Source organism: Panthera pardus, unplaced genomic scaffold (genome assembly GCF_024362965.1).
Source record: "Panthera pardus isolate Hobbes unplaced genomic scaffold, ASM2436296v1 HiC_scaffold_12, whole genome shotgun sequence".
Lineage (NCBI taxonomy): Eukaryota > Metazoa > Chordata > Mammalia > Carnivora > Felidae > Panthera > Panthera pardus.
Window position 1 is genome coordinate 40,973,900 of NW_026526677.1, and position 15,377 is coordinate 40,989,276.

The 15,377-nt window shown below is 36.7% G+C and overlaps 1 protein-coding gene across 3 annotated transcripts in view; it reads right to left on the reverse strand.

Moving 5' to 3' along the window:
• LOC109271223 (L-lactate dehydrogenase C chain) overlaps nucleotides 1–15,377 on the reverse strand; it is a 58,618-nt gene that overhangs the window by 22,979 nt on the left and 20,262 nt on the right. For all 3 annotated transcript variants that reach the window (XM_053899914.1, XM_019456484.2, XM_019456486.2), the window contains exons 5-6: nucleotides 3,514–3,687; nucleotides 2,417–2,534 (exon numbers count right to left, since the gene is read on the reverse strand). In XM_053899914.1, coding sequence (XP_053755889.1) covers nucleotides 2,417–2,534; nucleotides 3,514–3,687 — 292 coding nt within the window. The remainder of the gene's footprint in view (nucleotides 1–2,416; nucleotides 2,535–3,513; nucleotides 3,688–15,377) is intronic.

Consider the following 15,377-nt stretch of genomic DNA (forward strand, 5'->3'; position numbering starts at 1 on the left):
CATCCATGGAAGCACTGTTGCAAGGCCCCAGGACTTCACGCAATACACTTGGTAGCAAAAGATAAGACTGATCCCCTCAACACAGAAAAGCTGGGACTGGGCTGTACTTACTGTGGTATTGTAATTTGACTATCAATCCAAAACCAGGGCACAATTAGGGGGCATGAGGATTGCTGTCAAATTTAGGATTAACTTCCAGACTGTCAATTCAATATGACCACGACTCTGTGGGGTAAGTAAAAAGGAAGGGAGGGAGGCTCTGCCTAGTGATTGATTGATTGATTGATTGATGAAATATGAGTTGAAGAAAGCTCTGCAGTAAATAAATGGGGAAAGATCTTACCAGTGGAATCTGGATGACAGATTTATTTTTTCAAGAATCAACAAAATGGATTGACAAAGAGAAAGGGTTGAAAATAGAATAAATATATAATCCTTTAGTTGTTATTAACCATCCTAATGAAAATAAAACTGCTGCCATAAAAAGAAGTAGGCAAAGTGAGCATATAGAACAAGCAGTTTTAAGGCTACTATATTAAGACAAAAACTAATTGCTCTATTAGAAACCTGGAAGGACATCCTATTAAATCATGATGTCATTACCCTACAATTGGTTAGGCACTAGAAAATCAGAGGCTATGACATAAAAGTGGTGAGTTGTTTTTAGATAAATACTAGCAGTATCTCAGGATTCTTTATAATTATAGATCCTTTGCTAAATGACCAAGAGGGGAATAATTTAATTTGGACACTGCATTATTGAGAGGACTAACTGGAATAAGTACTGATCTGTAATATGTTGCAGTATTTGGTTTTTAAATCACGCAGGACTTCAATGGAAAAGGTGGTCTTAATCATTATTCCCTTATAGCAACAGTGTTTCAAATTTAACATTCCCTGGGGTACGATGATTAGGAATTTGGTAGACAAAGACTAACACTGTAACATCCCTGTAAGAAGTAGATGGGCTGCTCCATGACACTTGGAAACCAGTATTAGCTAAAACATATTCCTTAGGGCATGGGTTGTGGTTCTGCCTCTGTATCAGATTGATTCCTGAATTTGCTGGGAACTGGCCCTTACTGGCCCCTATATCTAGAAATACATGGCATATGGGTAAGGACACTTGTGTTGAAAAGGGTAGGAAATGATACTGTAGTATTAACATAATTATATGCTAGACATTAACTTAAAAGTGATTTCTAAGTTCTAGAAGTTCTACTAACATGTAACTTGGCTGAAGCATGAGGGAGAATCATGCATGCTATTAAAGCTGATGTATATAGAGTCAGACACTTCACTTACAAGTAAAATTAGTTAACTTCTGATCATCTGATCAGTTTCATGTTTTTTTCATCAAATCATTTGATAAACACTTAATAATTTCTAAGTACTGTTCTAACCATTTTACTCCACTAACTCATTTACTCTTCATAATAATTTTCTAAGGTAGGTTCTCCTATTATCCCCATTTTAAATATGAAGAAAATGATGTGCAACATTATTTACAATAGCCAAAATATGGAAGCCACCCAAATGCCCATTGATAGATAAATGGTAAAGATGTGGTGAAATATTACACCACAGTGGAATATTACTTAGCCATAAAAAGAATGAAATCGTACCATTTGCAATAACATCAATAAACTTAAAGGGCACTGCTAAGTGAAATAAGACAGAGAAATAGTGATACCATACAATTTCACTTATATGTGGAATATAAATAACAAAACATACAAACAAACAAAAAACAGACTCTTAAGTACAGAGAACAAACTGGTAGTTGCCAGTGAAGAGGTGGGTAGAGGGATGGGTGAAATAAATAAAAGTTATTAATAGATATAAACTCCCAGTTATAAAATAAATAAGTGATGAAGATAAAAAGTACAGCATAGAGAATATAGCCAATAATATTATAATAATGTATGATGACAGATGGTGACTATATCTACTGTGGGAGCACTAAGTAATACATAGAAATGTCAGTCAATATCAGCATGTTGTATACCTGAAACTAGTATAACATTGTATGCTAATGAAACTTCAATAGAAAAAAAAAAAGATGAGGGAACTGAGATTTTAATATTTTAAATACGTTCTCAATATCACACCACTAATAAATGGTGAAGCCAGGTTTCAAGCCTGAGCACCTTGGTTCAAAGTCCATGATCAAAATCACTATGATATATTACCCTCAAACACAAATGAGTTCTTATAAAATGATAAACAGATTTTCCTTTTGAAAAATAATCCCCAAAGAAAGCTATGCAGAATATAAGTCTAAATTTGGGAATTTCCAAAAAGTTAGAATTCGTTATCTCACAAAAAGCAAAGATCAACTATAGACTTTTTGCGTGTGAATCTTACTCTTAAAACTGATTATTAAGGCACTGAGACACTGAATGAGTACTGTTACCTGTCAATAACTTGTTTATGGATATTTTTCCATTGGTCCTTGTCTGAATCAGTTCCTAATTTAGGGTCTAGACTCTTCAGGGCAACACCAGCAACATTCACCCCACTCCATAAGGGCACTAAAAGAAACAGATCTCAGAATAAATTCTTCTTCCCCATACTGTATCAGTTGTTTGAGTTCAATGGGTTTACATTTTAAAGTTAGGTAACTACCTTACACATAATATAAAAATAAGTTTAAATGGACAAAATAAAGAAATATAAACAAAATTATAAAAATATATTTTTTAATTTTAAAAAATTTATATTTTTATATTAAAAAATTTATATTTTTATATTAAAAAATTTATATTTTTTAATTTTAAAAAATATATTTTTTTATATTTAAAAAATTTATATTTTTTAATTTTAAAAAATTTATATTTTTTATATTTAAAAAATTTATATTTTTTAATTTTAAAAAATTTATATTTTTTATATTTAAAAAATTTATATTTTTTAATTTTAAAAAATTTGTATTTTTTATATTTAAAAAATTTATATTTTTTAAAGTGTTAGAAAGATATGTAGAATTATTTTATATTTGTGTGGTATAGAAGGCATTTTAAAGCAAGATGCAAATAAAGAATCCACAAAGAAAAGGATTGATAAGGAAATATAAAATATCATAAGCAACTAGAGAAAAAGAGCAACAAATTAATACTACTCAATAGTAACAAAGAGCTGACAGGGAATAACCATCAACCTAGAATCTCGTATCAGTTAAACTGTCATTCAAGAATGGGGTGAAACTAAAACACTTCTGCATAAACAAAACTGACAGGATATACTTCAAGAAAAAAAAAAAAAGATCTCCAGAGAAGAGAAACACTCATAGACTTTCAAAACAGCTATATGTTACATGCATTGTTTTATGAGACGTAGCTAAACCCATGAACAGAAGACAAAGTAGAGGAATAGAAAAATACACCAGGGAAATACCAAGCAACTGAAAGTTGTGTAGCTATATTAATATCAGAAAAAAATAGACTTTAAAGAAAATACGTATTATTGTAGATAAGAAGTGTAATTACATAATGGTAATAGGTTTATACTTACCACTAGAATCACCATGTTCTCCAATAATCCAACCATGGCAGCTTGTGGGATGAACACCCAACTTCTCCCCAATTAGGTAACGGAAACGGGCAGAGTCTAGATTACAACCACTTCCAATTACACGAGTTGCAGGTAAGCCACTTAGCTTCCAGACCACATATGTCAAAATATCCACTAGAAGGAACAATTTGTTAGAAAAAAATTAATAGTAACTTCGTTCTACAATTTGCTTTTCTGAATAAGTAAATGGTCATAAAATCAAATACAGATTCATTACAGAGTTCAAAGTAAAGCAAGTCAACAAAGAAATTAGGAAGGATTATCTCCCATACAGATTTTTAAAAGGTTAAATTACTCACAATCAGAATTTTAAAACAAAAAAAAATCTCCTTTTGAGATAAAGCATGTACCTGTCTGTGTGTTTAATAATCAGTCAATTAATTTTACCTCCTTAACTACACTTAAATTTCTCCTTTCCTTCACCAGCCTCATCTAATCTATCAGTATCTCCTACCCAGAATAAAGCCACATACATGACCAGGGTCATATGCAGATGTGAACATACTCAGAAAAAATGTGAGAAGATCCTAAGCTTTAGCCCCATCTGTCTTTGAGGCTTTGTGCAAACTGGAAGTGAAGGTTAAGCCACAGTTGTAAACTGCCAGGCTTAGTGTTGAGGGCATGCCCTAGCATGCACACAGAGCCCTCCAGCAAGGACTGGGAGATATTTTTTGGTTTCAAAACTGCAGAGAACAAGATGGAATCACTCATGTCAAGCAGTGATGGGCAGTGCAGCCAAGACCAGATATCACAGAGACCAGCACCAGCTGATGACGCACTCAGAACTGATAACCAGCAGAAACAGAGGAGATATGCAAAGGCCCAAGAGTGATTAAATCATTTTAAAAGGTGAGGATTTTTGCAGCAAACTGTCAGACTCCTTAGACACTGACCCCTCTATGTCTGATCACTTCAAAAAGGGAGCTGCCACCAAAGGTTGTGCCTGATTAATCTTTGAACAGAACAGACATCCTTTGCTGCTTGAACATAATAAACATTAAACTCCAACAGCTGACCTGGACTGGACCAAGGCCTTATCTCAACTGTGCACCCACAGACTGACTTCCCATTTGGTTTGTTAGCCTCCTACCCCTATTCTATCTTGTCTGTTGTGTGACTTGTACTTTGCTTTGTGTGACATACAAGAAGCCAAGTTAAATATGTGAATGTCATCAAGTCTGGAATCCTGAACCTGCTTTATAATTACATTAACCCTGCTTTATGACTGAATAAAGCTGACATTGTGGAAAGACACAACCCACGTGTGCCTTCATAGCATGATCATGACAAGAACTTTAAGGAAAGTTCTGTTTGAACATCAGCTGACCACCAAACGAATGTATGTGGCCTATGACTACTGTGGCCATGTACAACAAAGAATATAGACCTTACAAAATTAATATATAAAAGTCATGAAACAAACTACTACAACAAGCATCAACAAAAACAAACTCTGAAAGGGGGGAATTTGATTTGCAGTTTTCATATTATAATTTTTTTGGCTTTTGGGTTGGGGCACCTGGGCGGCTCAGTCAGTTAAGCATCCGACTTTGGCTCAGGTCATGATCTCAGGGCCCATGAGTTCAAGCCCCGCATCGGGCTCTGTGCTGACAGCTCAGAGCTTGGAGCCTGCTTCAGATTCTGTGTCCCCCTCTTTCTCTGCCCCTCCCCCACTCACATTCTATCTTTCTCTCTCAAAAATAAATAAATGTTAAAAAAATAATTTTTTGCCTTTTTAAGTTTTTATTTTAATTCCAGTTAGTTAGCATACAGTGTTATATTAGTTTCAGGTGTACAATATAAAGATTCAATAACTGCATGCATCACCTGGTGCTCATCACAAGTGCCCTCCTTAATCCCCATCACATACTTAACTGATTCCCCCAACCCGCCTCCTGTCTGGTAACCATCAGTTTGTTTTCAATTGATGGTTTCAACTAAACCAATGTCTAGTTTCCAACAAAAATTATGAGGCATCAAATGAAACAAATAAGTATAGACAATACAAAGGAAAAGAAGCAATCAACAGAAACTGTTCCTAAAGTACCCCAGACTTTAAACAACTAACCTATCTTCAAGCCCACTGGTTCTTTCTTCTGCCTTCTCAATCTATTGTTGGGCCATCTAGTGAATTTTCATTTCAGTTAACTTTTCAACTTCAGAATTTCTATTTTAGTTCCTTTTTATAATTTCTATTTATTAATATTTCTTATTTGGTGAGACTTCAGCCTCTTATGTCTTTAGTTCTTTAGACATGGCTTGCTTTAGCTGTAAATATATGTAAAATGGTTGGTTTAAAGTATTTGTCCGCTGGGATGCCTGGATGGCTCAGTCAGTTATGTGTCTAACTCTTGGTTTCGGCTCAGGTCATGATCTCATGGTTTGTTGGATGGAGCCCCGCATTGGGCTCTGTGCTAACAGTGCAGAGCCTGCTTGGGATTCTCTCTCTCCCTTTCTCTCTCTGCCCCTCCCCTGCTCTCTCTCTCTCTCCCTCTCTCTCTCTCTCTCAGAATAAATAAACTTAAACAAAAATGAAGTATTTGGTAAATCTTTGTTAATTATTATGGCTAGAACTTCCAGCACAATGTTGAATACAAGTAGTGAAATCAGGCATCTTGTCTTATTCTTAATCTTAGAGAGAAATATATCAGTCTTTCACTATTGAGTATGATGCTAGCTGTGGGTTTTTCAAGTTGAAGAAATTTCCTCCTACTCATACTTTACTGATTCTTTTTTTAAATCATGATTGGGTGTTGAATTTTGTGATATATTTTTCTGCATTTATTACCACTCTAATCATTATATAATATCATTCTTTGTCTCTAGTAACAATTTTTGTGTGAAAGTCTAATTTCTCTGGTATCAGTATAGCCACTCCAGCTCTCTTTTGGTTCCTGTGTATATGAAATATTTTTTCCATCCTTTTGCTTTCAGCTTACTGAGTCATTAAATCTAAAGTGAACCACTTGCAATTAGGCAAGAAAAAGAAATAAAAACCAAATTGGAAAGGAAGAAGTAAAACTATTTCTATTTGCAGATGACATGATCTTATATATAGAAAATCCTAAAGAATCCACAGACACACACACTCACAAACTATTAGAGCTGATAAATGAATTCAATAAAGTTGCAGGATACAAGACAACACTCAAAAATCACTTGTAATTCTAGGGGTACCTGGGTGGCTCAGTTGGTTAAGCATCCGACTTTGGCTCAGGTCATGATCTCACAGCTCATGAATTCAAGCCCCGCATTGGGCTCTACACTGACAGCTCAGCCCTATCAAAATTCCAATGATCTTTTTTGTGGAAATGAAAACAAAAATCCTAAAATGCATATGAAATTACATAGGGCCCTAAATAGTGAAAACAATTATGAAAAAGAATAACACAGCTGAAGAACTCACATTCTGACTTCAAAACTTAACTACAGAGCTACAGTAATCAAAACACTATGATATTGGCATAAGGAGAGACATATCAATCAATGGAACACAAGTGACAGTCCAGAAAACCCACTCATATATGGTCAATGAGTTTTAGACAAAGGTGCTAAAACCATTCAATGGGGAAAGAAGAATATTTTCAAAAAATGCGGTTGAGACAAGAGGATATCCACATGCAAAAGAATGAAATTTGACTCTTACCTCACATCATGTACAAAGTTAGTTCCAGATGGCTCAAAGATCTAAATATAAGAGCTAGAAATATAGGGGTAAATCTTCATGACCTTGAGTTTGACATTGATTTCTTAGGTATGACACCAAAAGCATGAGTAACAAAAAGAGAAAAAGATAGATTGGCCTTCACCAAAATTAAATATTTTTATGTACAAAGTACACTATCAAGAAAGCAAAAAGACAATCCATGGAATGGAAGAATACATTTAAATCACAGATCTGATAAGAGTCCTATAGCCAGATATATAAAGAACTCGTATTACTCCTCAACCAAAAGGCAAACAACCCAATTTAAAAATGAGGAAAGAACTTGAATAGATGTTTCTCCAAGAAAATATACAAATGGCCAACAAGCATTGAAAAGATGCTCAAGGGGCACCTGGATGGCTCAGTCAGTTGAGCGTCCAACTTTAGCTCAGGTCATGATCTTGCGGTTCATGGGTTTGAGCCCTGTATCGGGCTCACTGCTGTCAGCCTGTCAGCACAGACCCTGCTGCAGATCCTCTGTCCCCTTCTCTCTACCCCTCCCCCTGCTGTGCTCTCTCAAAAATAAATAAATACAAAAAAAAAAAAAAAAGAAAGATGCTCAACATCATTAGGCACTAGGGAAATGCAAATCAAAACCACAATGAGATACCACTTCACATCCACTCAAATAGCTAAAATAAAAAATGTAGAAAATAACAAGTATTGGGGTGCCTGGGTAGCTCAGTTGATTGAGCGTCCAACTTCAGCTCAGGTCATGATCTCATGGTTTATGAGATCCAGCTCACTGCCGTCAGCACAGAGCCAGCTTCAGATCCTCTGTCCCCCTCTTTCTCTGCCTCTCCCCTGCTCATGCTCTCTCTCTCTCTCAAAAATAAATAAACAGTAAAAAAAAGAAAATAAGTGCTGGTGGGGATATGGACAATAGGAACATTTACACACTGCTGATGGGAATGTAAAATAGTACAGCTACCAAGAAAAAGTTTGGCAGTTACTAATTAATCATAGAATTATCATAAGACCCAGGATTGATCTTTCTTTCTTTCTTTCTTTCTTTCTTTCTTTCTTTCTTTCTTTCTTTCTTTCTTTTCAGAGAGAGAGAGGGAGAGAGAGAGAGTGTGTGTGCGCACATGTACGCAAGAGGGAGAAGGAGACAGAAAATCTTAAGCAGGCTCCATGACCAGCACGGGAGCCAATGGGGGGCTCAATCCCACAACTGTGAGATCATGACCCCAGCCAAAATCAAGGGGCAGACGCTCAACCAACTAAGCTACCCAGGCACCCCCATATGACCCAGTGTTTCTACTCCTAGAGATATATGCAGGTGTTCAAACAAAAATTGTACATGAATATTCCTAACATCACTATTCACAATAGCCAAAAAGTAAAAACAATTCAAATGTCCATCAGCTGATAAATGGATAAATGGAATGTGATATATTACACACTGGAATATTTTCAGTCATAAAAAGTATTGATGCAGACCACAATATGGATGAACCTTGAAAACATTATTAAATTAAAGAAGCAATACTTTTACAAAAGGACACATATTGGATGATCCCATTTATATTAAATATCCAAAAGAGGCAAAACTATAGGTACAGAAAGCAAATTAGTGGTTGCCAGGAATGGAGAGAGGAAGGAATGAGAAGTGACTATTTAAGGGCACAAAGTTTCCATTTAGGGTGGTAAAGAAGCTTGAGCATTAGACAGTGGTAGTGGTTGCACAAAATAAAATTTACTTAATGTACTTAATGCCACTGAATTACACACTTTAAAATGGTTAAAATGGTAACATTTATGTTATATGTATTTTGCCATGATAAAAAATAGACTTTACCTCAAAAATTATTACTAGAGACAAAGAAAGACATTACACAATGATAAAAGGGTCAACTGATGCAGAAAAAAAGCATTTGACAAAATTCAACACCCATTCACGATTAAAAAAAAAACTCTCTGGAGTGCCTGGGTGGCTCAGTCAGTTAAGCCCCACTCTTGATTGTGGCTCAGGTCATGATCTCACAGTTCATGAGATTCAGCCCTGCGTCGGGCTCTGTGCTGACAGCACAGAACTTGCTTGGAATTCTCTCTCCCCCTCTCTCTCTGCCCCTTCCCCATTTGTGCAAGCGCTCTCCCTCTCTCTCAAAAATAAGTAAATAAACTTACAAAAACCATAATGCTATTGGAATGACTAAAATTGAGGAGACTGACAATACAAAATGTCGGCAAGGATGTGGAGCACGTAGAACACTCTTAGAGTGCTTATGGGAATGTAAACTGGGATACCACTTTGGAAAACTGTTTGGCAGCTTCAGCAGAGTTAAGCATATACCTGCCATATAAGCCATCCATTTTACTCTCGTGTATTTACCCAGAGAAATGATGACATACACCCATGAAAATTCTTGTTTACAAGTGTTTCCAGCAGCTTTATTCATAATACCTAAAAACTGGAAATAACCTAAATATCTACCAATGGACAAATGGATAGGAATGGATAAACAAAAAACCATTTAAAATTATTAAAAAAAAAAATAACCACTTTCCAGCAGTAAAAAAAAAAAGAAAAAAAAAAAAAGAACAGATCACCAATATACCAAGCTACATGGATGAATCCAAAAATAATCATGCTGGGTGAGAGAAAACAGACCAAAAAAAGGCTATTTGGTATGATTCCATTATATGAGATTCCAGAAAACGGGGCCAGAGGTGGAATAAAGGATGGACTGCAAAGGGGCACAAGAAAAGCTTTGGAGGTAATGGAAAGGTACTTACCTTGATTATGGTGGTGGTTTCATGAGTGATTACATCTATCAATATTCACTGTGGAATGATGTCAGCAATACAGCCAAATAAGACATACCTCACTCACCACCCAACCCTCAAAATGACAATCTGGCATCCACGCATGGACAAAAGTGCCTTTGTTGGAGCTGTGTGATCCAGCATCATGCACCAAAGAACCCAGAAGGAGACGTGCCTGTCAGGCATGTAATAGGCAAAGGGACCTCAGTCCCAGCTGTGGACCCTGCAATGGCCCATGAGTCAGCTCTAGCCCCACTCTGCTCAAGTTCAGGAGCTCCTGGAAAACAATGTCTTAGACAATCCACCCATCTACAGGAGAGACTTTGTGGAAGTTCAGGGTTCTAGCTGAGAAGTCCCGGCACACCACTGGGGCAAAATACTATGAGTTTGGATGTATTGGAGAGGGTAAGAGAAACAGTTTGACTTTACTTGCCTCACTCCTCCCCTGAGGTAGAAGAGCTCACTGCTAAAAGAGATCTTAGTCCATGATTTCTCCCACAGGTGAAAGTCAGAGTGTGTGAGTAAGCATCTACCTTCACTAGCTAGGCAGACTGCTGCCAAAGAAGCCCATCTCTCTCTCTCACCCCATCCAGAGTATTGAGTCATGAGCTGTACGAGTGAGGAATGAGAAAAGGCTAAGAGTGGCAGACAGGACTCTCATAGGGGCATTATAGGACATAGATCCTACTAAATGTGTTGTAGACCTTATCAGGAAGACTGCCCCCGGGCCACTGGGGATGCCTTGATAGTGGACTCCCCTATTTAACCCACAGGCAATCCTAGCATTCCACACACTCACCCCACAGGCCCCCCTCACTGTGACTGGCTCCCTGTATGCACTCTCACTGACAAGAGTGAGCATTGTCAAACAGCTAGTGAGCACAGGCAGAAAGCTGGTCTGGATCTGTGGGTCAGAAAGAGACTGCAAACTTCAGCTTAAGCTACAAAAACCCCCCAACAAACAAAAGTCCGTGACCAGATGGCTTCACAGGCAAGTTCTACCAACATTTAGAGAAAAGCTAATATCCATTCTTCTCAAACTATTCCAAAAAATAGAAAAGGAAGGAAAACATCCAAATTCATCCTATGAGGCCAGTATTACCCTAATACCAAAACCAGATAAAAGCATCACTTAAAAAGAGAGCTACAGGCCAATATCCCTGATGAACATAGATGCAAAAGTTCTCAATAAAATACTAGCAAACCGAATCCAACAATACATTAAAAACATAATTCACCACGATCAAGTGAGATTTATTCCTGGGTGGCAAGGGTGGCTCAATATTTACAAATTAATCAAAATGATACATCACATTAATAAAAGAAAGGATAAGAACCACATGATCACTTCAACAGATTCAGAAAAAGCATTTGACAAAGTACAACACCCATTCATGATAAAACCCCTCAACCAAGTAGGCTTAGAGGGAACATATCTCAACATAATAAAGGCCATATAAGAAAAACACACAGCTAATATAATCCTCAAAGGGGAAAAACTGGGAGCTTTTCCTCTATGGTCAGGAACAAGACAAGGATGTCCACTCTCACCACTTTTATTAAGCATAGTACTGGAAGTCCTAGCCACAGTAATCAGACAACAAAAGGAAATAAAAGGCATCCAAATCAGCAAGGAAAAAGAGAAACTTTCACTATTTGCACATAACATGATACTATACATGGAAAACCCCAAAGAATACACACACACACACACACACACACACACCACCACCACCACCACCACCAAGAACAACAACAACAACAACAACAACAACAAAACAAAAAACTGCTAGAACAGATAAATGAATTCAGTAAAGTTACAGGATACAAAATCAACATACAGAAATCTGCTACATTTCTATATACCAATAATGAAGCAGCAGAAAGATAAACTAAAGAATCAATCCTTGCACTTTACACTTGCATCAAAAACAATAAGATACCTAGGAATAGACCTAACCAAAAAGATGAAAGGCCTCTACTCAAAACACTGATGGAAGAAACTGAATATGATGCAAAGAAGTGGAAAGATATTCATTGCTCATAGATTGGAAGAAAAAATATTGTTAAAATGTCTATACTCCCCAAAGCAATCTACACATTTAATGCAATCCCTATCAAAATACCAAGGTCATTTTTCACAGAGTTAGAACAAACAATAGTAAAATTTGTATGGAACCACAAAAGATCCTGAATAGCCAAAGCAACCCTGAAAAGGAAAAGCAAAGCTGGAGACATCATAATTCCGGACTTCAAGTTATATTACAAAGCTGTAGTGATCAAAACGGTATGGTACTAGCACAAAAATAGATACATAGATCAATGGAACAGAATAGAAAACCCAGAAATATACCCAAAGCTATACGGTCAATTCATCTTTGACAAAGCTAGAAAGAATATCCAATGGGAAAAAGACTGTCTCTTCAACAAATGGTGCTGGGAAAACTAGACAGCTACATGCAAAAGAATGAAACTGGACCACTTTCTTACACCATACACATAAATAAACTCAAAATGGATTTAAGTCCTAAATATGAGGCTGAAAACCATTAAAATTCAAGAAGAGAGCACAGGCAGTGACCTCTTTGACATCAGCTATAGCAACTTCTTTCTAGATATGTCTCCTAAGGTAAGGGAAACCAAATCAAAAATAAACTATTGAGACTACATCAAAATACAAAGCTTCTGCATAGTGAAGAAAACAATCAACAAAACTAAAAGGCAGCCTCTGAATGGGTGGAGATATTTGCAAATGATGTATATGATAAAGGGTTTGTATCCAAAATATATAAAACTCAACACCCAAAAAATGAATTATCCAATTAGAAAATGGGCAGAAGACATGAGCAGATATTTTTCCAAAGAAGATATTCAGATGGCTAACAGATACATGAAAAGATGCTCATCATCACTTATCACCAGGGAAATGCAAATCAAAAGCACAATGAGATATCATATCACACCTGTTAGAATGGCTAAAATCAAAAACACAAGAACAACAAGTGTTGGCAAGAATGTGGAGAGAGAAGAGCCCCATGTGCTGTTGGTGGAAATATAAGTTGGTATGACCAATTTCTTCAAAAATTTAAAGACAGAAATACCATATGGTCCAATAATTCTGCTATTGGGTATTTATCCAAAGAAAGTGAAAACACTTATTTGAAAAGAGAAATGCATCCCTATGTTTATTGCAGCAATAGCCAAGATATGGAAGCCAGGTAAATGTCCACCAATAGACAAATGGATAAGGAAAAGACAGCATATAATGGAATATTATACAGCTATAAAGAATGAGATTGTGCTATTTGAGAAAACATGGATGGACCTAGAAGGTATTATGTTAAGTGAAATAAATCAGACTGAAAGACAAATACCATATGATTTCACTCATAAGTGGAATCCAAAAAAAAAAAAAAAAAGAATAAACAAACAAAAAGCAAAATCAGACCTATAAATACAGAGAATAAACTGATGTTTGCAAAAGGGGAGTGATATGGGGGATTGGGCAAAATGGGTGAAGAGGAGAAAGAGATACAGTCTTCCAGTTATGAAATGAGTAAGTCATGGGATTAAAAGACACAGCACCAGGGAAAAAAAAGATGTGATACACACACACACACACACACACACACACACACACACACAATTTATATATACAATTTATATACAATATATACACAATTTAATATTCAGCTACAAGAAAGAAGGAAATCCTGCCATTTGTGATAGCATGGATGGATCTTAAGGGCATTATACTAAGCGAAATAAGTCTGACAGAGAAAGACAAATACTGTATGATGTCACATGTGGAATTAAAAAAGCCAAACTCAAAAACAAAGAGGTGGTTGCCAGGGACTGGGGGAGGGAGAGAAATAGAGAAATGGAGAAATGTCAGTCAAAGGATACAAACTTTCAGTTATTAAATGAATAAGTTCTGAGGATCTAATATATAGCATGGTGACTATAGTTAACGATATGGTATTATATACTTAAAAATTGCTAAGACAGTAGGGGTGCCTGGGTGGCTCAGTCAGTTAAGCATCTGACTCTTGGTTTCAGCTCAGATCATGATCTCACAGTTCACGAGTTCGAGCCCTGCATCTGGCTCTGTGCTGACAGCGTGGAGCCTGCTTAGGATTCTCTCTCTCCTTCTACCTGCCCCTACCCCGCTATCATTGTCTCTGTCTCTCTCTCTCAAAAAAAACAAAAACAAAAACAAAAAAACAAAAACGTTAAGACAGCAAATCTTAAATGTTATCCCCATAAAAAGGAAATGCTAATTATGTGAGGTAATGGAAGTATTAACTAACACTACTGTGGCAGTCATTTTGCAATATACAAGTATATCAAATCATCATAGTATATATACCTTAAACTTACACATTATAGGTCAATTGTATCTCTTTTTTTTTCAGTAGCTTTATTTTTTTATTTTTATTTTTTTGAAATTTATTGTCAAATTGGTTTCCATACAACACCCAGTGCTCATCCCAAAAGGTGCCCTCCTCAATACCTATCACCCACCCTCCCCTCCCTCCCACCCCCCATCAGCCCTCAGTTTGTTCTCAGTTTTTAAGAGTCTCTTATGCTTTGGCTCTCTCCCACTCTAACCTCTTTTTCTTTTTTTTTTTTTTCCTTCCCCTCCCCCATGGGTTTCTGTTAAGTTTCTCAGGATCCACATAAGAGTGAAAACATATGGTATCTGTCTTTCTCTGTATGGCTTATTTCACTTAGCATCACACTCTCCAGTTCCATCCACGTTGCCACAGAGGGCCATATTTCATTCTTTCTCATTGCCAGATAGTACTCCATTGTGTATATAACCCACAATTTCTTTATCCATTCATCAGTTGATGGACATTTAGGCTCTTTCCATAATTTGGCTATTGTTGAGAGTGCTGCTATAAACATTGGGGTACAAGTGCCCCTATGCATCAGCACTCCTGTATCCCTTGGATAAATTCCTAGCAGTGCTACTGCTGGGTCATAGGGTAGGTCTATTTTTAATTTTCTGAGGAACCTCCACACTGTTTCCCAGAGTGGCTGCACCAATTTGCATTCCCACCAACAGTGCAAGAAGGTTCTCGTTTCTCCACATCCTCTCCAGCATCTATAGTCTCCTGATTTGTTCATTTTGGCCACTCTGACTGGCGTGAGGTGATATCTGAGTGTGGTTTTGATTTGTATTTCCCTGATGAGGAGCGACGTTGAGCATCTTTTCATGTGCCTGTTGGCCACCTGGATGTCTTCTTTAGAGAAGGGTCTGTTCATGTTTTCTGCCCATTTCTTCACTGGATTGTTTTTTAGGTGTGGAGTTTGGTGAGCTCTT